The sequence below is a fragment of the Populus alba genome, chromosome 10, assembly GCF_005239225.2.
Source record: "Populus alba chromosome 10, ASM523922v2, whole genome shotgun sequence".
NCBI classification, from domain to species: Eukaryota; Viridiplantae; Streptophyta; class Magnoliopsida; order Malpighiales; family Salicaceae; genus Populus; species Populus alba.
In genome coordinates this window covers 8,953,896-8,977,170 of record NC_133293.1, presented here as the reverse complement: position 1 = coordinate 8,977,170, position 23,275 = coordinate 8,953,896, and the positions used below count along the sequence as shown (strand labels likewise).

Genomic DNA, 23,275 nt, shown 5'->3' with positions numbered 1-23,275 from the left:
AACAAACTTACTGACACTCCTAAAGACTAGGACAACCCAAACATGGAAGTTACTAATTTTCTCAACACCGCCACCTCGAAGTCAACAATAGGAGATACGTATCTCCTAGTTATAGCAAGCAAGCAGCCAAGCTTATCCCGGCGCTTTGTTGGCTTCCCATCTATAGACTTTTATCATTTCCCCCCTGCTTTCAGTTGAAAGTCTACTACTTTGGACAAAGATTGTGCACTCCTCTGTTTTGATGATGCTTCTGTTGGTCTATTGCGTATATCAATAGGATTTTCTTGAAACTTTTAGACTAAAAGGATGCATGTTGCTTCAAGATGCTGGGCTCCTGACTCCCCGTGTAATACATCCTCTGCATTTTCAAAGTTTGAGATGGGACCAGGTTCTCACTTGCAAAAGATGAACTTTTTCTGGAAGGGAATGAAGATGATAATGGGCACAAAACATTGCTCGAGTGTGAATGAGACCTTCGAGGAATCACATCTTAGAAATTAAGTAGCTAAAACTTCATAAGACACCAATAATACCGGTTGAAATGGTGACAAGTGTATGGATTAATTAGTGATAAAATTTGATTACTATTGCCAAATAACGAAAGTGGAGGACAAAAATAGTTATACTCCCTTGTCATTCTTCCTCTTTTTTTTTTTATGTGAGAGTCCGGACCAGCTTGAACATACTTTAATTAAATTTCACGGGTTCTAAAATTAATAATTATTTAAAATTTTAGTGATCTTTAGATTTGTAAAACTCGAACTGATGATCTCTATAAAGCAAACATAGAGCCTAATTAGTTAAGTTACATTTTTCCGGTTCTGTGTCATTCTTATAATGTGCAAAGAGAGGATAGGGAAAAAAATAAAAAATAAAAATAACCTTAGAAATACAACAAAACTCCAATTCAATAAAAAAGATCAATGAGTCAACCAAGATACCAGAGTTCACTTTATTTTAAACCTCGTGTGTTTGTGTATTTTATTGTGCACCAAGAATACTCGAAATGGAAGGGGTCACCAATTGTTTGTGCAAAACGACATTATAAAAGAAAGGGACGGTACAGGGCACTAATTCAAAATGATTGGGGAAGTGGGAAAAGATAACTCTTCAGTCGCAAGGGTGATCGTACTTAATTTGTGGCCTTACATCGTTGAGCAGTGGTGTTAAATTTTTACAAGTATAAAAGAATATTTATGCATTGCTAATAAAATTAAACCAGACATAAGATAAATATGAATTAATTAATTTTATAGATCTAAAAACAATTAATCTACATAACCATTAAAAATATAATTTGATTTATAAAAATTAAAAGACAATATTTTATTTTAAAAATAAAATGAAACAACAACATATTGAATCATTCCAAGCCAGCCGGGGTTAACTTTTCAAACTCACAATTCAAATTACAAGATCTTGATAATCTCGTATAAAAAAAATCAAAACAAATTAAAACACTTAATTCTTAATCAATCTAATGTTAAAAAATAAAATTAAAGAGAATTAATTAAAAAAATTGACCTGAATTAACTTGTCAAACTCACAACACGAGTCATGAAAACAGGATAACCTCGTAGAAGGTAAACACAAAAAATAACACAAGTCAACTTGAATTAATCAGTCAAACTCACGATCAAGGTCTAAAACTATGATATCCTCATAAAACATAAATCAAACAAATTATGAAACCTAAATTTCAATAACCCCATTGTTAAAGATTGAAAATGAAAAAAAAAATCAATTTAAAAACAAGATATAATAAAATGACTTAAGTTTATCTAAGCTCACCTGCAAAACATATGACCGGAGTTATAAGATTGAGATAATCTCATAGAAATCAAATCAAAATAAATCATGAAGCCTAATTCATAATTAACTCAATGTTTAAGGATGAAATTGAAAAAAAAATCAATTAAAAAAGACAAAAGAAACTCAACGTAAATTGGGTTAACTCGCCAAACCAACATCTTGGATCACGAGACTGAAATAAATTCATAAAGAGAAAAGAAAAATAAATCATAAAATTTAATTCTCAATCAACCCAGTATTGAATGATGAAATTGAAAAAAAAATTAATTAAAAAAACAAAAAAAAACTCAAGTTAACTCATCAAACCTATAACATTAATTATGAAATTGAGCTAATTATATATACAGCAAACCACAATAAATTATATATTATGAAGTCTAAAAAATAAATAATGACACCACCTTTTTTATTTTAAAAAATATTTTTAAAATCTTTGGTAGATTCGTGGATTTGGTATGAAAGGTAATTTCCTTTTGAATTTGGTAGATTCGTGGGGCATTGCCCTGAGAAGATTAATCTTTAAAATCTTTTCAAATTTCACGTTTTGTGTCTGCATAAACAACCCCTTCCGCCAAATCGGGTTCGACTACATTAATTAGCCAAGAAAGCACCATTTTGTCACACCTTTCCCAGAAGGCGAAGTTAGCTAGTTTTGTTGCTTGTGAAGGTGTTTCGATGGAGTCGTTGACAAAGCCAATCTTATTCTTGGCTGTAAAGGCGATGATCATAAAGAGTTTCCATGTGGGATAGTTATCACCATTAATGCACTTGGTAACAAGCAAGAGCCCTAGGTGATCTGAAGAGTGTATAAAAAGAAAATTAGATGTCTCAGTGATAAGGTTTTGAGAAGACTCATCGTCATTGCCCATGATGAAATAAGAGAGAGAGAGAAAAGAAAGATGTTTCAATTAGAGAGAGAAAAGACAAAAATTGCAGCGAAAAAGAAAAGCCATCACGAGGTGCTCTGATACCATGTAAAAGAATCATCTCAACCTAATAGGTTCAGCTGTTAGGTAAGGCCCCAAGATATGATTTATATTATTCTCTAACATGATTTTACATGGTGTCAGAGCCTTAATGACCAAGAGATCATGAGTTTGAATCTTATCATTTCTATTTATTTGATAAAAATTAAGCATAAGATAATGTGTGCATGTGCAAGTTTAAAGCCTAAAAGGGCTTTCATTTGAAGGGGTGTATTAGAGAATAGTATAAATCATATCTCGACGTCTCACCTAACAGCTTAAGTTATTGGATTGAGATGGTTCTGTGACACTTAATGGAGGTTTCATTGCCAAGGAAGTTCCTTCACATCGTTTATCCTTTCCTTTTCCTTAAAAGTAAGAAAATCAAATTAGAAAGTTTATTGATTTCGATAATTGATTTTTCAATTAATGCTTTCATTAGCACTGCTAGATGTTCAAGTATATGCTTGACGTTGAGGTTTTAGTTAGTCTTGGTTGTGAGTGGCAATATCTAGATATAGCACCTAGGAATCATTAAAAGTTACATGGTGTTTCCTCAAGTCTGCCTTATAATGCTTTCTCCGAGTGCTATAGTGCTTGAAAACTGGTCAATTAGTTTTTCAATAAGCATCATATACGAGTATTCCATGCAAATAATGATATTTAATATTGATTACAGCCAAAATAAACATCTCCCATTGAGCACATGTGATTTGGTCGATTCTTATGAAAGAGAGCGATCAAGATAAGAAAGCTTCAGGGACAAGTTGCGAAGCATCGACCAGCACATTTGGGAACTTTAAATCTACTGCTTACATAACTTGTTAATGAAATGAAATGTGCGACATGGCAAAAAAAATCATGGAAGATTCCTAAACTAATTTAGCGTTACTAAAATAGAAGTTTAGGTCATCTCATTTTAATTCTCCAGGCAGACCCATACACGCTTTTAATTCAATTTATCTTACAACTTTTTTTTCTTGAGTACCTTTTTATTTATTTCTTTATGCGTTTCTTTAGCTTAATAGCAAACCATTCTATCTTGAACATTGAATAACAGATAACTTGCCCGAGCAATGAACAATCATTTTACAACATGCATTAGAAGTTTGTTGTGAAAGTCTTTAGTAATTATGTAATTATTGATGAATATTACAAAATGTTAGCTTGTAAGATATTTATAGATTCCAAAGTTATAGGGAATCTGTTAGTTTCCTTGTACATAGCATTATCCTACATAGAATAGGAGTCCATGAAGAAGGAGTTCATGTAGAATAGGTTCTCTTACCACCTTGTATATAAGTGTTGTTCTGCTATAAAGATGAATTAATAAAAACAGAGGAATATTTCATAAAGAGAGAACATGTATCTACCGTAATTAACATGATATCAGAGCAAACCTGAATTTTTTTTCTTTTCTACACCGTTTCTTCTCTGCATCCTTCTTTGAACCTTGAAATCCATAAATCTTCCTCCTGCAAATAATGGCAGAACACAAACAAAGTCCAATCGTTCAAACCACCACAAACAATTCCTTGTCAAACTGAATCATCATTCAGCAGGAAACCTTTGGCTTCCCTGTCAATGTTATTCTCAATGAAACAAACTACACATTATGGTCTCAGTTGATAGAGATGTGTATTGGAGACCGTAACAAGGTTGGATATTTAACTGGAGCAATGGCAAAACCTACACTTAATGATCCAAACTATGATATATGGATTACTGAAAGTCATAGAGTCAAGAGCTGGCTTATCGAATCAATGAGTCCACATCTGATGCAGAGATTTATCCATCATGTCACAGCTAGAGAAATCTGGGAGGCAGTATCAAAGACCTTTTGTGATGGATCTAATGAAACACGATTGTTTGAATTGAATCAAAAGTCTTTTTCGACTACTCAGAATGGTAGGTCTTTGTCCACATATTATAATGAACGTGTTGCAATCTTCCAGGAAATCAATCATCGCAGCACAAATCAAGAAGAATCTGTTGAAGGAATTATACATCTTCATGCAGCGATGATGAGGTTACGGGTACATATTTTTTTAAGCATTCTTGATCCTGAGTATGATCAAATCCGTGGTGAAATCCTTCAAAAAGAACCAAAAATGGATTTGGAAGCAGCCTATGCATGTGCAAGAAAAGAGTCACAGCAGTGCTAGGTTATAGGATTCTCTCAGTTAGCTCCTGAAAACACAGCTATGATAACTCATCGAAATCAACGAGGGATGGGTATTATTTCTACCAAAGGGAAAAATAATTATGTATGCACTTAATGTGGTGAAATTATCCATTCCAAACAATGTTGCTATAAGCTTATTGGATATTTTGAATGGTGGGATTTTTCGAAGAAACCATAGAAGAAAATTGTCGGGAAAGCTGCAATGGCCACTTCGAGTGTAAGTTCTTCAACCTAAGAGGGGACTTCAATTCCTACTGCAAATTTAACTCAACCAGGTAGTATTGATAAGGCTAGTGCTCTCTCTATTATTACTATGGATAATACTTGGATAATTGATACCGGTGCATATGATCAGAGACTCTCGTAAACTACAAAATCTTTGTCCATCGTCCCAACAGGTCATATCTATAACTAATGGTGGTACCTCCCCTATTACAGGGAAAGGCTTCATTGATTTAACTACAACTATAATTCTTGATACAATATTGGTTATGCCTAGCCTTGAATATAATTTCTTATCTGTAAGCCAAATCACTTCAGCACTAAATTGTACCGTTACTTTTTGGCTTTTTTATTATGTTTTTCAGGATATTTTGACCCGGAAGACTCTTGGTTGTGGTGTTAAACGAGGAAATCACTACTACTTGGAATTGCCAAAAACTGGTGAACAACAATATAGCATGACTTGTTTTGCGACAAAGAGTGATAAGATATTGTTTGAAGTGTGGCTTTAGTATAAGGGACTAGGACATCTTTCATTTAGTTATCTTAAGAAATTGAAACCTTATTTTTTTACAGAATTGCAAATTTTGGATCTTCAATGTGACATTTGTGAATTGGCAAAGAGCCATCGTAAACCTTTTTCTTCCTCTTTGAATACAAGCTCTAAACCTTTTTATGGTTATTCACTATGATATTTGGGGACCTGCAACAATCCCATATATGTCTAAAGCTCGTTACTTTATTACCTTTATTAATGAATGCACTCAAATGACGTGGGTATCCTTACTTCATAAGAAAAGTGATGCTAGTACTGCCTGTCAGGAATTCCACAGCATGGTGAAAACTCAGTTTCAAAAACAAATTCAGGTATTGCAATCTGACAATGCCATGGAATTTCTTATGAACTTGCTTGGTAATTATCTTTGACAACACAGAATACGACATCATACTTTTTGCCCCTACAAACCCCAACAAAATGGTCTTGCAGAGAGAAAGAATAGGCAGATCATGGAAATGGTACATGCATCTCTTTTTAGGATGAATTGCCCCATTTGTATTGGGGAGAGGTTGTTAAGTCTGTTGTCTATATTATCAATCGTGTGCCTTCTCGGGTGATTAAGTTTCGGACCCCATACCAGAAATTACAAACCTTCTTTGAGACACCCCATCAACCGAACTTAGAACCTAGAATCTTTAATTGTACTATGTATGTTCATATACCCAAAGTCTTGCGTAGAAAACTTGATCCCTATGCCCAACGATGTGTATTTATGGGTTACTCTAATTTTCAAAAAGGGTACAGATGTTACTGCCCTCACACATGTAAGCTTCATGTCTCTGTTGATGTCTCTTTCCATGAAACGACCCCTTACTACTTAGAAGGTGACTTCAGCTCTACTCTTCAGGGGGGAGAAGGTGAATGACAAAGAGTTGGAGGCAGTTGAAGAAGGGATAAGTAACACCAAGTAGAATATAACTTCACTAGCTGATACTCAAATTATTCTAGATAAGAGGAATCTATTATTGGACAATGACTTTTATAAGGTTATGTTGATGACAAATAAGTTGAACATCATGATAGGGGAAACACTGAGATGATTGAATTATGTAATGGTGAAACAGTTGCAGAAGCCGTAAATCTTAATGAGGAAGAGATTGTAATAATCGACATACTTGCACCACAAACCAAAGAGTCTTCTACCCATAATGTCCTGGATAATTTCATCATTGAAGACATACCCCAACCAGCTATCAGGTATCCACAAAGACCCAACAAAGGCATTAAAAAGAAACAATATGAGCCGGATATTAAAACCAATGTTAAATACCCTATCAATAACTATGTCTCTACTCATAGACTTTCGAAATCTTATGCACTAACCATTAATCAATTATCCAAAGTATTTATTCCTAGTAATGTGCAGGATGCATTGGAAGATCCAAAGTGGAAAAAGGCAATGAATGAAGAGATGGAAGCATTGTAGAAGACCTCAACTTGGGAACTTGTTGTGTTACAAGAAAGAAAAAAAAAAGCAATTGGGTGTAGATGGGTATACATTGTTGAACTTAAAGCAGATGGGAGCTTGGACAGATATAAGGCAAGACTCCTAGCCGAAGGGTATGCCTAGAAAAATAAAATTGACTACCAAGATACCTTAACACCGGTAGCTAAGCTGAATACCATTCGTATCCTCATATCTATTACTATGAACCAAGATTGGCCTCTACAATAATTTGACGTAAAAAATGCTTTTTTGAATGGCGATCTCGAAGAAGAAGTGTATATGGAACTTCCACCTAGAATAAAACAAAGCTATAAACATGAAGGCAAAGCGTGCAAACTAAAAAGGGCTTTGTATGGTTTGAGGCAATCCCCTTGAGCTTGGTTTAAAAGGTTTAATTTGCAATGAAAACAATTGGCTATCAACAGAGTAATGCAGATCACACATTATTTGTAAAACATAAAGGTGGAAAGGTAACAGCTTTGATTGTGTATGTAGATGACATAATTTTAACAAGAGATGACGCTAAAGAAATAAGGACATTGCAAGAGTACTTGTCTGCAGAATTCAAAATGAAAGATTTGGGACAACTAAAGTACTTTCTTGGCATTAAAGTAGCAAGGTCCAAACAAGGAATTTCCTTGCCACAACATAAATGCTTATTAGATCTTCTAAGTGAGACTGGGATGCTAGCTTGCAAACTGATTGAAACACCAATACAAATGAATCATCAACTTAGGATTCTTCCAGATCAAATCCCTACTGATATAGGATGATATGAGAGACTTGTGGGTAAGTTAATCTATCTCACCCATACTAGGCCAGATATCACAATGTTGTAAGTGTTGTAAGCCAATTTATGCATGCACCAAGTGAGGAGCATATGAATGCAGCCTATAGAATCTTAAGATATCTTAAAGGTGTGCCTGGCAAAGGTTTATTATACGTGAAGAATGATGTCTCAAATATTAAAGGTTATACTGATATAGATTGGGCAGGAGATCAAACAACCAGAAGGTCCGCATTTGGCTATCTAACCTTTGTGGAAGGAAATTTGATTACTTGGAGAAGTAAAAAATAGAAGGTTGTAGCATGATCTAGTGTAGAAGTAGAATTTCAAGTAATGGCTCAGGGAATATGTGAGTTGTTATGGATCAAGAGTGTTCTAAAAGATTTAAAGGTCAAATATATGGATCCTATTAAGTTGTATTGTGATAATAAGGCTACAATTCGGATTGCACACAATTTTGTTCAGCATGATCGAACTAAACATGTTGAAGTAGATCGTCACTTCATCAAAAAGAAGCTAGATCAAAGAATTATATGTTTCTTATTTGTTAGATCTGCTAGTCAACTAGCTGATGTTCTCACCAAGGCAGTATCAAACGAAGACTTTGATAGTATAATCGACAAGTTAGGCATGATAGATATATATGCATCAATATGAGAGGGAGTGTTAGCTAGCAAGATATTTATAGATTCCAGAGTTATAGGGAATCTGTTAGTTTTCTTATACATAGTATTATCCTATGTAGAATAGGAGTCCATGGAGAAGGAGTCGGTGTAGAATAGGTTCCTTACCATCTTGTATATAAGTGTTGTTATGTTGTAAAGATGAATTAATAAAGACAGAGAAATATTTCATAAAGAGAGAACCCGTATCTACCAAAATTAACACAATAGAAAAAAAGAAAAAAAAAAGCAGAAAAAATATAAAATTTAATGTGGTTGGAGAATATATTTACATCCACAGGAATGTAAAGTTTTATTTTAACTTGAGTGATATAATATATATTTATAACAAACTTTAAACCGTACATAAAGTTTAAAAGGAACATTACCGACCTCAAAGAACACAGGGCCTCATCCATTTCCTTATGAGATTCTTTCGAAGCATGCCCGTTTCATTATTATTAGGCTACCTCGAAGAAACAAGCCATAGAAAACGCATTACTGTGGTTCTATGATGTGAAATTTATTACTCCCATCCTCTAAAAATGCCACGCTCTCCACTTGAGTACAAGAAGACATTGACTTTCTTTGTACCTTGACGTCCATACATTCTTAATTAATTGCGCTTTATTTTATTTTAGGATAAGACAGCTTCTGAAAATGTTGTTTTCTTAAGGTAACATCTTGAATGTCTTCATAGATGATTAAAGCTGATGTTTTTATTAAAGAGATTAACGAAACGGTCACTTTATTTTGGTTTAATTGGGTAATGTCAAATGCATTTGAGATTTGCTTGTTGCTGTTGCATTCCCGGCTGATGTCGTGCGCACACAGTTGAAATTGCTGCAATACGCATGGATATTTCTTTATTAACAGGTTGAGTGAAAATAATATATTCATTTCACACAAAAAAAAAAAATGCAAAGTGGTGATCTGGGGGGTATCGTTTTAATATATCAGCCTGTAGCTGTCTGGACTCTGTACGAACTGGTCTCAGGTAAGCATGTACGGAAATGATGATCAGGTTAGCATGTAATGGGTGTTGACTTGGTTTTTGGTTGACATGGAATCCGGCATATGCTCTGAAAGATCTCTTTGACTTGCTTCATGCCCTTCCTTCTTGCTATATATATATATATATATATATATAATCGAAAGAAATATCCGGAAATGATGTCTAATTAACGATTGATCACCGATGTCCCTTTTAATTAATAATTAATACTTCAATTAAACTCTTTATTTAACTCGTAGCTCAAATCACTAATTTAATTATATTTAGTTCAGTTGATTGCTCCATTATCAATCATTTCACATTATTTAAACGAGACGAGAGTAAACTTGAAGGGTTGCTCTATTGTGAACTCTAAGAGGCTTCGGGAACATGATGATCATGTACGAACTGGTCTCAGGATAGCATGTACGGTAATGATGATCATGACTGCTAAGCACTCAATCGGCATTTAAGACAGAATGAACAATCAAGTGGACACGTTAATTTTTTAAAAAAAAAAAAAGAAGAAGCTGATATAATTAATTAGATCATAAGTTTGTTCTGCCATCACATCACACAGAAAAAAAAAAGGCGAAAAACAATAAACTGTCTAATTAGAAGAACCTAAGCTTCAGGAAAGCTATGGACAATGGAGCACCTGCTACGAAGAATTCAAGATCAGGACAACAGAGCAGAATCTCGGATCACCTCTGATAAGAACTAACTGGCTGAGATCCTCCCCTTGAAAAATTTTCCAATCCTGCGGGCTTAAAAAGATGGAGTTCTACTTCTGAATCATTTGCTGGTGTTCTAAATTATGATGCGATGACACAACTCCGATGCCTATAGACTTTAGCCGTTGTGGATTTTCATGATTAGCTTTATAAATTTTAAATTTACTTAAGAATTAAATTATGGTTAAATGATAATTAATTTTAGGATATGTAAAATTAATTAAAATATGTATAAATTAATTTGAGTATTTATATTAATCTTTAAAAAAGTTACATAACTGCATATTGCATATTTAACTTGCAATATCCGTGTTAGGATCGGAAAAATTAATCTGATGCGAAAAATAAACTTATAAAATATTGCAAGCATATCCAGTCGACATCAAATTTGCAATGGTGGTGGTGGTAGTGGGCATCCTTTTAATATATCAGCCTGTAAATGTCTGGACTCTGTACGAACTGGTCTCAGGATAGCATGTACGGACATGATGATCATGACTGCTAAGCACTCAATCAACATTTAAGACAGAATGAACAATCAATAGAACTACCCTAACTTTAGGGAGAAAATTAATAAATTGGAGAGCCTCGAATGGCTTATCAAATAAACCGATAACTTTCAAGTTAGGGTGGGACCCGTAAGGGCAACTTATCTGTACCTTACTTGTACTGTCTCCTTCCTTACAAGCAACATTACTATAATAACACGTTGACGTTCATTTTTTAAAGTCAGTGAGTAGTTGTTAAGGTTATATATCGTTGCACACAAGAGGGACGAGGTGCTCTGAAAATCCCTCGTATTGCTTGCGGCAAACTCAGTACTCCTAAATTCTAATCATTTAACTATAAATAAAACGCATTAATATGTAATTATGGTAGCATTTATTTTTAAAAGTTTTTTTAATTAGAAACGCATAAAAAATAAAGATTTTTTATTTTTTTTAATTTCTTTTTAACATTTTTTAAACAAAAAAACAAAATACAAGTATATCTCAGAAAATAACTGCGTGATCATTTTCATGATGGGGTCAACAAAGTATTTGATTCACGGTTACATTCCCTGAACTCCCTTTGAACTTCTTTTACTCCTCGGTCTTCACTAATCTATTTATTTATTTTTGGAGAGTAGAGGATGAGAAAATGCGCTCTCTGAGATGAATTCTGTCCCATAGAATCAGGCCTCCTTGGTTAGATTAAAAAATAGGATGACGATAACGAAATGAGAATTATCTAAAGGGATGAAGGAATCCCCAAGTTTTACGTTATGTTTTTATACAAACTATTTGTAATTAAGAATGGATCAAGGTGGAGTGGAAGGATGGATGGACTCCAGGCGGTTGCTAAAAGGCAAGTCTTTTCGAGCAACTTCATCGTTAGTGAGGACTCCATGGTTTGTCTATGGCTCTCGCATTGGTCAGAATCCTGGAAATCCCTTGATTTCTACTTTCCCAGCTAGTTTACCAGGAGGAGGGCGGGCAATTTCCATCTTGATCACTGTAACTTTATGGTACTTGACCATAAATTCTTTTGTAAATAGACCACCAACACCTCAGTTTGTTTTGAACGTACCAACGCCTCAATTAGAGATGACGATTAATAACTGTTTAAAGGGCACAAGTATATATACATATATAAAAAAAAAAAAAAAAAAAGCTAAAATATCCATTCAATAAAGAAGGGGTTGTGATTAACAGAGAGGATACAGAGAAGTGGCAAGATTGTGAAAGAGTTGACTATCATTAAGTGGGTAGATACCATTAGATGCCGCATTGATTTCGGGTTTGTGTTAATCACATGAAAGTTGAAACCTTTATAAATAGCTGGCCACTCTCCACCCCCAACAACAATCATCTCTCTCTCTCTCTCTCTCTCTCTCTCTCTCTCTCCCTCTCCAGCCTTTTCCAATCTTCTCTCACTGGTGTAATTAGTTGAAGAAGCAGGTGAGTCTCTGTGTCTAATATCTGAATCTTTCGAAGTCTTGCCTTTTTAGACGAGTCATCATGAGCCACTACAAGTTCCTTGCTTCTTGGAACTGGCTTCTCTGTATAAAGTAGTGGGAGCACTTTGGTATACGTAGCAAGTAAATCACTTTATGTGTAGTGGATACCTTATCTTCATGAAGATCTTAAAGCTGATCATAACATGATCTTCGACTGCTAGTGAGCTAAAATATATGCTGTTACTACTTTGAAAATGTGTTATTTGTTTTGTTTTTGTTTCATTCGTCCCTTTTTTTTTTCATCTTCTAGAGATTATATAGCTGATCTTATAAGAAATATTTGTTTGCTAGAAAACTTTATAAATGAAGATGGACATGAAAGTTACACACCTGGCAGGAAAAAAAAATTCACGGAAAATTGTGTGATGAAGTTTTCTTATTTCTCTAGGCACCAAAATTGTATCCACGTGAATAACCATTTCTTTTTTCTAATATTTGACATTGGTCACGGTTTTCTATTCCTTAGACAGTTTCGGTCCAAATTTTTAAGACTAGTGCAAGTTTTATTTTTTTCTAACTATTATTTCTTTACAAACAATCAATAGGCGCCACAAATAAATATTATAATTAAAATTTTGATTTTAAATTTAAATTTATTGGATTCCATCATTATACATAGTTATTACACGGGAATGCAATATTCTCAATATTTTATCCTTTAATCACTTTTTACATCTTTAATATTTTATCTTTTAACACTCGTATCTTAAATCAAACAGAACATAAGTAACCATGTCCACCTCTTTTCGGAGCCCTTTTCTGTGTTGGTTGGTTGAGGATAATATTCAAGGTCACCAAAGAGCTCCCAAGAGGAAGCAATTTTTCAGCCCAAAGAGAAGGCATAAGAAGTGAATATGAGATGGAGATAAGGCCGGCCCGGCTCTCGAGTGGCAATGGACAATGGTCCACCACCATCACTTTCAAAAAAGCAACAATGCTTCAATTGGGTGGTCGCAGCCTGCCGCCCCGCTTAAAAATTTTCAAAGAAAATAAGCGTCAAGATCTCTGTAATTATCAGTATTTCTTTCTCTCGAGGAAGAGCTTCTTTTTGGGGTTAATATTTCGCCTAGCCACCACTTTTCTACTACTCGAAACACTCGCTACTTGCTTTCCATTTATCTTCTTTTTTTTTCAAAATAACACCATTCATTCTTTACTCCACTACTAAGAAACCCAGACCCCCAAAGAGATCATATTCCCTTTAATCCTGTTCACCCTTTTATTTTAGTCAGAAGACTTAACAGAGGCAAAATAAAATAAAATAAAATTGGAGCCTTTTGTTCTTGATGGAATCATTAATAGGTTGCTTGAAGTTGGGGGAAACTAGGTTCAGCTTTCCGAGGCTGAAATTAGGCAACTTCGCATCACTTCGAGGATGATTTTCTTGAAGCGGCCCAATCTTCTAGAGCTTGAAGCTCCTATCAAGATTTGTGGTAAATATCCTTTTATAAAACCCCATTATTTTTTTCCCAACCATATCTATAATGTCAAAATTGAATTTTGCATGTTAGGACAGTCAAAGCAGATTATCACGTCAAAGTGGATTTGTTATGTATATATTGATTGGAATTTGAATTTGTTAGGGATCAAGGCTTATGGGAAACTGCCTAAACTCTGTTCTTATGGATAAAAGTGGTGAGTGCATTCATCTAATGCCTAAATGATTGAAAATTTTCATTTCTGAATATATAGCACACAGGACTCATTGGACAATATGCACTAAAAAAATGAGATCTAGGTGATGTTTTAATATTCGGCCTGCTGAATTTTTTTGGAATCGGTAGATTATGAAATAAGCAGGCAAGCGATATGAGAAATAGCTGTCTGCCTGAGATTGACAATGCTGGTACCATGATGACCTTGGATGAGAATCCACAATGTTCTTTCCAAATACTGAGACCTGCAGCGAAGAAGCCAAAATTTGGCGTTGGGAGCACTGTTACAGCTAAGAGTGGCACCATTCCACATAAAATCCAGGTATATGCAGTCCACCCAGCTCCTCGTATACATGCCTGTTATTTTATTTACAAATAATATTCCAAGAGGTTTTCAGGAATTGTTAGATTATGAAACAAGCAGGCAAGCGATATGAGAAATAGCTGTCTGCCTGAGATTGACAATGCTGGTGCCATGATGACCTTGGATGAGAATCCACAATGTTCTTTCCAAATACTGAGACCCGCAGCGAAGAAGCCAAAATTTGGCGTTGGGAGCACTGTTACAGCTAAGAGTGGCACCATTCCACATAAAATCAAGGTATATGCAGGCCACCCTGCTCCTCGTATACATACCTGTTGTTTTATTTACAAATAATATTCCAAGAGGTTTTTAGGTGGTTTGTTTAGGAGAACCATGGTCATTTGTTAGTGTAGATCTTAGTGGAGGTTTCATTGCCAGGGGAGTTCCTTCTCATCGTTTATCCTTTCCTTTTCCTTAGAAGTAAGAAAAATCAGATTAGAAGGTTTATTGATTCCGATAATTGATTTTTTGCTTTCATCAGCATTGTTAGACTTTCACGTATGTGCTTTATGTTGAGGTTTTAGTTAGTCTTGGTTGTGAGTGGCAGTATCTAGATATAGCACCTAGGAATCATTAAAAGCTACGTGGTGTTTCCTCAACTCTGCCTTATAATGCTTTCTCCGAGTGGTATAGTGCTTGAAAACTGGTCAATTAGTTTTTCAATAAGCATCACATACGAGTATTCCATGCACATAATGATATTTAATATTGATTACACCCAAAATAAACATCTCCCATTGAGCACATGTGAGTTGGTCGATTCTTATGAAAGAGAGCGATCAAGATAAGAAAGCTTCAGGGAGAAGCTGCGCAGCATCGACCAGCACATGTGGGAACTTCAAATCTACTGCTTACGAGACTTGTTAATGAAATGGAATGTGCAACGTGGCAGAAAAAAATCATGGAAAATTCCTAAAGTAATTTAGCGTTATTTTCAATTTATCTTACAGCTTTTATTTACTTTCTTGACTACCTTTCACTTCTTTCTTTATGCGTTTCTTTAGATTAACAGCAAACCTGTCTATCTTGAACGCTGAATAACAGATAACTTGCCCGGCTGATGAACAAGCACTTCGGTTTTTTTTTTTTTTTCTTACAACATGCATTAGAAGTTTGTTTTGAAAAACCTGCAGTAATTATGTAATTATTGACGAATATTGTAATACGAGAGAAAACTAGAAAAAACACAAGATTTAAACCATGAACTACAGACATGACTCTAGCACGTCCCAAAGGCGGTTGTTGGTCTGTCAAGGACGGACATAGATGCCCCCTTTTTTACTGAAAGTTGATCCCAGTTGCCCAGAAAGCCAGGTTCTAACATAACATCTATTACCTTGATACTTGAGATTCTGTAACGAGTAGATACTTCCGCGGAAACATAATCGAGATTGGATCTTGTACGAAGGTAGACTTCACCTACCCCATCGATCTAGACGATAAATAGATAAATAAATAGGTTTCTTGCGGGCATTTGCCAGCTTCAACAAGAGATGCACCTGCCACGTAGGGGAATAGAAGGCTTATCTCTTCTATTACACGAATAGTGGTAGCATATATCTGCAAAGTTGACCGTTATCCCATTGCATATATCAGATTACAATGGCCCATTGTACCTAACAAACATTAATAATGACCTTAAAGAGTGGGTTCTCTTTCAAGTCTTAACCTTTCCAATGGCGTGTTATAGTGCAAGTGAAAATCTAGTGTGAGATTTTGACATTGATCTTTTGGACAGTTAATTTATTCTTCATTATCTTAGATCACTTGTGGGGCTATGACAGTTCTATTTGAGATTATTGTGGCACAAAATCTACTTTTGTTACTTCAAATTTGGGAATCCATGAATTACATCATGGGGTATTGAACTTCGAGGTCTCTTTGAGGCGATCGTAAGTGTTCCTGGAGTCCCTTAAAGTTTCTCATTTAAAATTGAGATTGAAATTGAGAATATTGCAGACGACGGAGGGTCCCACTTAAAATGTTCTCTCCCTTTCTTTTTCCAAGATGTTGCTGGCTTCCTTCTAGCTCTAGGTTGACTATTTTTGCCATCTGTTTATTATTTGTGTCTGATTCTCTGTTCATGTGTAAATATAGTATCGTCCTTGTGTTTCTTCATTCATCTGTGTAAACTTGAACATGCTTCTCGGCAATCACACACCCCAGGCCCAAAAAGCTTCGATCATGAATGGACAAAAATCATGCCCGAAGTAAGGATGGGCTTATTTGTTCGAGAATTGAATAAGTTAGTTACTAATAAATGCAATCCCACTCACAATTTCTCGGGCCTTAGCCCTTTTTCTTCGCAGTTAAGCTTTGGACATTTATATTAGAACCCCTTGGCACTAGGCAAGCTTGAAATAGACGAAGTACATGGTCCACATCCACAGAGAAATTCTTTCGAAGCATCCATTTCCTTGTGAGATTCTTTCGGAGCATCCTCGTTTCATTATTATGAGGCTACTTCGAAGAAACTAACCATAGAAAACGCTTAACTTTGGTTCTATGATGTGAAATTTATTACTCCCATCCTCTAAAAATGTCACGCTCTCCACTTGAGTACAAGAAGACATTGACTTTCTATGTACCTTGACGTCCCTACATTCTTAATTAATCGCGCTTCATTTTTGTTTAGGATAAGACAGCTTCTGAAAATGTTGTTTTCTTAAGGTAACATCTTGAATGTCTTCATAGATGATTAAAGCTGATGTTTTTATTAACGAGATTAACGAAACGGACACTTTATTTTGGTTTAATTAGGTAATGTCAAATGCATTTGACATTTGCTTGTTGCAGTTGCATTCCCGGCTGATGTGCGCCCACAGTTGACATTACTGCAATACGCATCGATATTTCTTTATTAACAGGTTGTGTGAAAATAATATATTCATTTCACACAAAAAAAAAAAAAAAAATCATAGGTGCTTGTGCATAAGCTTTTTCATGCCTACACATCTAGACGCAGTTTTAACCACAGATTCCTAAACTTTCCTATGGACTATAAATTATATAATTGAACTTCACTGTGTTTTCTGCAATCAAATAAAAAAAGATATCAGTATTTCCTTTTCTTTTTCACACCAAGAATGGTAGTAATTTCAAAACCCAACCGTTGATTTCAAGATTTATCACTGATATTTTCTTGAAAAAAATAATGGGAACGAACGTCTGCTTAACAAAAAAAATAATCTAAGTAAAGTTTCACCCATTATCATCAACCCATGGTATGTAGATGAAGGTCCACCATGCAGGTTATTAATTGTGGGCTATTAGCATATAAATTTTAAAATGTTACTGAAATAACAAAATTAGTGAAATAGCATGATTAATTTGTATTTACCACGATTTCAAACATGACATATAAATTTTACTGAAATAACAAAATTAGTTAAATAGCATGGTTTATATTTACTATAATTTCAAACACGATGTAAAATATTGAGTTTGTTTTTGTTAGGGGAGAAGAACAGGGTTGGGGTTTTATTTTGCGATAGCATCAATTGTAGTGTTTTGTAATCCTAATATTTCATGGATATTGTGCTTCTAAAACATGATGGGTTGAAAGTATGTTATTTTATTTTATTTTCAAATTATTTCACCAATATTTATAATTTACTATGCTAATTGTTTTTAAAATCCTCAAAAATTAAATTTCAAGGTAAAAAATAGCACAACAAACTTGTTTTCATTAACATCGTAAAATGTTCATCCCAAAAACAGATTAAAGGTAAAATAATTAGAAGAGAATGCATCTGAAAGTCAAATAAACAACCTCAAGATTTTCCATGTAGTCAATTAAGAGCGTGTTTGGCAGTGTGGTAGCAGTTGTTTTTCAAATAACTTTTTGTGCCGAAATGTATATCAATGATATTTTTTTTTATTTTTAAAAAATTATTTTGATATCAGCACATCAAAACAATTCAAAATGTATAAATCATATTAAATTTTAATAAAAAAAATTTAATTTTATAAAAATACGATTTACATCATGTTTTCAAACACTCTCTATTCAGATCGTCAGGTTATCATTCCAAAAATTTAAGGGTGTTGACTTAGCTTTTGGTTGACATGGAATATGGCATATGCTGTGAAAGATCTCTTTGACTTGCATCTTGCCCTTCCTTGTTGCTATACCTATAAGATATATTAATCGAAAGAAATATCAAGAAATAACTTTTCGCGATCACCGATGTCCTTTTTAATTAATAATTAATACTTCAATTAAACTCTTTATTTAACTCGTAGCTCAAATCACTAATTTAATTATATTTAGTTCAATTGATTGCCGCTCAGTCATCAATCATTTCATATTATTTAAACGAGACGAGAGTAAACTTGGAGGGTTGCTATATTGTGAGCTCTAAGAGGCCTCGGGATAAATTATAAAATATTGTCAAGCACAACGAGTCGACATCGAATTTGCAATGCAAAGTGGTGACGTTTTAATATATCAGCCTGTAGCTGTCTAGACTCTGTACGAGCTGGTCTCAGAATAGCATGTACGAACCATGATGATCATGATTGTTTTGAACGTACCAACGCCTCAATTAGAGATGACGATTAATAACTATTTAAAGGGCACAAGTATATATATATATATATATATATATAAAGGCTAAAACATCCATTCAATAAAGAATAAAGAAGGGGTTGTGATTAACAGAGAGGATACAGAGAAGTGGCAAGCCTGTGAAAGAGTTGACTATCATTAAGTGGGTATATACCATTAATTAGATGCCGCATTGATTTTGGGTTTGTGTTAATCACATGAAAGTTGAAACCTTTATAAATAGCTGGCCACTCTCCACCCCCAACAACAATCATCTCTCCCTCTCCTCTCTCTCCCTCTCCGGCCTTTTCCAATCTTCTCTCACTGGTGTAATTAGTTGAAGAAGCAGGTACGTGAGTCTGTGTCTAATATCTGAGTCTTTTGAAGTCTTGTCTTTTTAGACGAGTCATCATGAGCCACTACAAGTTCCTTGCTTCTTGGAACTGGCTTCTCTGTATAAAGTAGTGGGAGCACTTTGGTATACGTAGCAAGTAAATCACTTTATGTGTAGTGGATACCTTATCTTCATGAAGATCTTAAAGCTGATCATAACATGATCTTCGACTGCTAGTGAGCTAAAATATATGCTGCTGCTACTTTGAAAATGTGTTATTTGTTTTGTTTTTGCTTTCATTCGTCCCATTTTGGTAGGTGGTTTAAAGAGATTGTATGTATTGTTATGGGTCTTTAATTTGTAATGATAACTCAGTTTAATAACAAATTTGAGAGAACAATACATGTTAAAAAAATATTTGAAAAATAACAAGATTTTAACACAAACTGATTTTAAATTGTATTATTTTTCAAATAATTTTCAAACCTGAAAAATATCATTCTTCCACAAAATTTACCAAACTATATCAATTTTCAAAAAAATCATATTGTCATGGGATACCAGGGGCAACTAATCCCTAATATGGAGTTTAACTTGATAAATAAAATATTATAATTTTTTTTAGTTAAAACCCTTGCATCATCTAGATGGTTTGACCAACTCTAACTTCTACATCAACACTTTTATATTTGTTATTATGATATAGGGTGTTTTTTAAATGTATTTCACAAAAAATACATTAAATTTATTTATTTTATTTTTAATATCAACATACCAAAACCATCAGAAAATAATAAAAAATTATAAATTTAATATTATTTTTTAAGTAAACTTTTAAAACGCATCTAAAAATAGAAATTACCACTACTTTCAAACAGTAAATTACTCTCTAACCAAAAAAAACAACACTAGTTATCCTTGATAGAGTCACGTTAATTAGCATAACCAAGGAAGATAAGATTTCCAAGATCTGGGTAATTGTTTTGAGATTGCAATTTTAATTCCTACGAACTGATCTCTCTTTTTTCTTCGAGCACTTATTGATTGGTTTCGGGCTTGGTTTCCTAGTCTGCCTATACTTTTTTTTTATCCGGTCGTCACTCTTTGCTCCTTTTCTTTTCTTTTTTCTCCTTCTCAAAAATCTCCTTAAAAAAAAAAAAAAAAACACTGATGCCAATTGATATGTAGTAAAGGCTCGTGGGTCGTATTTGAAAAGTAAACATCTCAATTCATTATTGGGCTAATTGAATTTGTTATATTTATCAAATGTCCTGACGGGGGTTCTGGTTTGCTGTTACTGTGCAGGAAATTTGTTATACAGTGGAAAGGATTAGGCATGGCTAGGGACCAATTGGTCGTCCTTAACGCACTCGATGTTGCAAAGACTCAATTGTACCATTTCACAGCAATCGTGATTGCCGGAATGGGATTTTTCACAGATGCCTATGATCTTTTCAGCATCTCCCTAGTTACCAAATTGCTTGGCCGCATTTACTACACCAAGCCAGGGGCACCAAAGCCAGGCACATTACCTCCTAATGTAGCAGCAGCTGTTAATGGTGTCGCCCTTTGTGGCACTTTAGCTGGTCAACTATTCTTTGGTTGGCTTGGTGACAAATTGGGACGCAAGAAAGTCTATGGGCTAACTCTGATTCTCATGGTTCTTTGTTCTATTGCCTCTGGTTTATCCTTTGGAAGCTCTGCTAACGGAACCATAGCCACTCTTTGTTTCTTTAGGTTCTGGCTTGGGTTTGGCATTGGTGGCGATTATCCTTTGTCAGCCACTATCATGTCTGAATATGCAAACAAGAAGACTCGTGGAGCATTTATTGCAGCAGTGTTTGCAATGCAAGGATTTGGGATTTTGGCTGGTGGGATTGTGGCTCTTATTGTGTCATCTGCATTTGATCATGCATTCAAGACCCCAACATACCATGAGAATCCGGCAGCCTCACTTGCTCCTCAAGCTGACTACATTTGGCGTATAATCTTGATGTTCGGTGCCGTCCCTGCTGGGCTTACATTCTATTGGCGTATGAAAATGCCTGAGACCGCACGTTACACCGCACTCGTTGCCAAAAACGCAAGACAAGCAGCGTCAGATATGTCTAAGGTGTTGAACGTGGAAATTGAAGTAGAGGAAGATAAGGTACAGAGGATAGCCCAAGAACCTGCCAATTCCTTTGGCTTGTTCTCGAAGGAATTTGCCAAGCGACATGGTCTTCATTTGCTAGGAACCACTTCCACATGGTTCTTGTTGGACATTGCATTCTACAGCCAGAATCTTTTCCAGAAGGATATCTTCACTGCAATCAACTGGATTCCTCCGGCAGCAAACATGAATGCGATTCACGAGGTTTTTCGAATTGCAAAGGCTCAAACTCTTATAGCACTCTGCAGCACCGTTCCGGGATATTGGTTTACAGTGGCACTCATTGACCATTTGGGGAGGTTCTTTATCCAAATGATGGGTTTCTTCTTCATGACAGTTTTTATGTTTGCCCTTGCTATCCCTTACAATCACTGGACCTTGAAGCCAAATAGAATTGGGTTTGTAGTCATGTACTCATTGACCTTTTTTTTCGCCAATTTTGGACCCAATGCCACCACATTTGTTGTCCCAGCAGAGATTTTCCCTGCAAGGCTAAGATCAACTTGTCACGGTATATCAGCAGCAGCAGGAAAGGCAGGTGCTATAATAGGTGCATTTGGTTTCCTTTATGCTGCACAAAGCACAGACCCAAGTAAGACTGACGCAGGTTACCCTCCTGGTATTGGAGTCAAATGGTCTCTTATTGTGCTCGGTGTTGTTAACTTCTTTGGAATGTTATTTACTCTATTGGTTCCCGAAGCAAACGGTAAATCACTTGAAGAGTTGTCAGGGGAGAACGCTGACGAAAATGATGGGGAGAAGCAGGCTTCAGTGTGATTTCAGCCAAGGTTTCGTTCGGTTTATTTGACTCTGGGTTTAATGCAATACTTCGTTCTTCTTGTGCAACGCAATAAATATGGAGGTAGTCGCTACATATCCAATGTCTTAGTTCAACCGGCAACCACTCGGTGTGATTTGATTTGATTTTTAGTTATTTTTAGTTGTTTTGGCTTTCCAAGTGATTCGTGTCTATATACTTAAATCTATTGCTTTTGTTTTGACGATCAGTTAACGTCATACATTTAGTTAAAGAGTTCCTTTTGTTTCTTACTTCACATCTAAAGTTGTGTTTGGCATCAAGTGGTGACAGAATTGGAGGGAAAATTTTAAGTAAAGGGGAAAGCAACGTTAAAGATGTAACAAGTGTATTGTTTGAATTGCTTTTATGTTTTCGTTTTTTTAATTTATGTATTGATGTAAAAAATATTTTTAAATAAATAAAAAAATTAGTTATTTTACTATATTTTCAAATAAAAAATACTAAACACCTCTTGATGATGATAAGCATAATAATAAAAAAGTTCTTAATAAAATTTTGAAAAATCTGAACATGAACATGAAAATTGCAAAATCAAGATTTCCAACAAACTGCAAAAATCAATTAAAGGACGGGATGAACTAATTTTCCTCTTAAAAGCAAATTAGAAAAAAAAATTATTAAATCTCTCATGTCTGTCCATAGAAAAACTCAAACAACCACCCGCTCAGCCCGCTTATTCTAATTTCTCAATCTTTTTAACTCCGTCTCCAGCTTGATTTGTAGCTCTTGGTATATCAAAATTCTAGTTATCAAAAGATCCTATCTTAACTAATACCAGAATTAATAAAACCCAGGATCCCTATTGCCAGTCACAATTGAGCTAGCTACCAGCCAAATGACCACCACTCGCAAGACCACAGCCATAGCCATGGTGATGAGAAAGAGAGAGAGGTGTGGATTGCCAGGGACAAGGTTATCTAATAGAGGGAGTTTCTATTTGGTTGCTGATAGCAGAGGTGAGTTGGTGTTCTTAATAGCAGAGCTTGTGTTGGAAAAGGTGGCCAGTCCTTGAATTGATTTTCCCGGTTTTGGAAT

The 23,275-nt window shown here is 35.0% G+C and overlaps 2 protein-coding genes across 7 annotated transcripts in view; both read left to right on the top strand.

The window, feature by feature from the left end:
* Positions 1–17,644, top strand: part of LOC118048842 (uncharacterized) — a 76,142-nt gene extending 58,498 nt beyond the window's left edge. Inside the window, exons 1-5 of one of the 6 annotated variants that reach the window (XM_035058666.2) lie at positions 13,501–13,799; positions 13,883–14,001; positions 14,151–14,343; positions 14,446–14,622; positions 16,679–17,502. In XM_035058666.2, the coding sequence (XP_034914557.1) occupies positions 14,176–14,343; positions 14,446–14,622; positions 16,679–16,744 (411 nt within the window). In that variant the 5' untranslated portion in view covers positions 13,501–13,799; positions 13,883–14,001; positions 14,151–14,175 and the 3' untranslated portion in view covers positions 16,745–17,502. Of the gene's footprint in view, positions 1–13,500; positions 13,800–13,882; positions 14,002–14,150; positions 14,344–14,419; positions 14,946–16,678 lie in introns of those variants that run through there. The other 5 variants (XM_035058665.2, XM_073411815.1, XM_073411818.1 and 2 more) reach the window with 5 other exon arrangements.
* A 2,929-nt stretch (positions 17,645–20,573) lies between these two features.
* On the top strand, positions 20,574–22,475 carry LOC118048844 (probable inorganic phosphate transporter 1-3). Its single transcript, XM_035058668.2, has one exon. The coding sequence runs from the start codon at positions 20,605–20,607 to the stop codon at positions 22,195–22,197; it is 1,593 nt and encodes a 530-aa protein (XP_034914559.1). The 5' UTR covers positions 20,574–20,604; the 3' UTR covers positions 22,198–22,475.
* The last annotated feature ends 800 nt before the right edge of the window (positions 22,476–23,275 follow it).

Excerpts from the sequence above, each read along its gene's own strand:
- LOC118048844 (XM_035058668.2), top strand. The coding sequence starts at position 20,605 with ATGGCTAGGGACCAATTGGTCGTCCTTAACGCACTCGATGTTGCAAAG.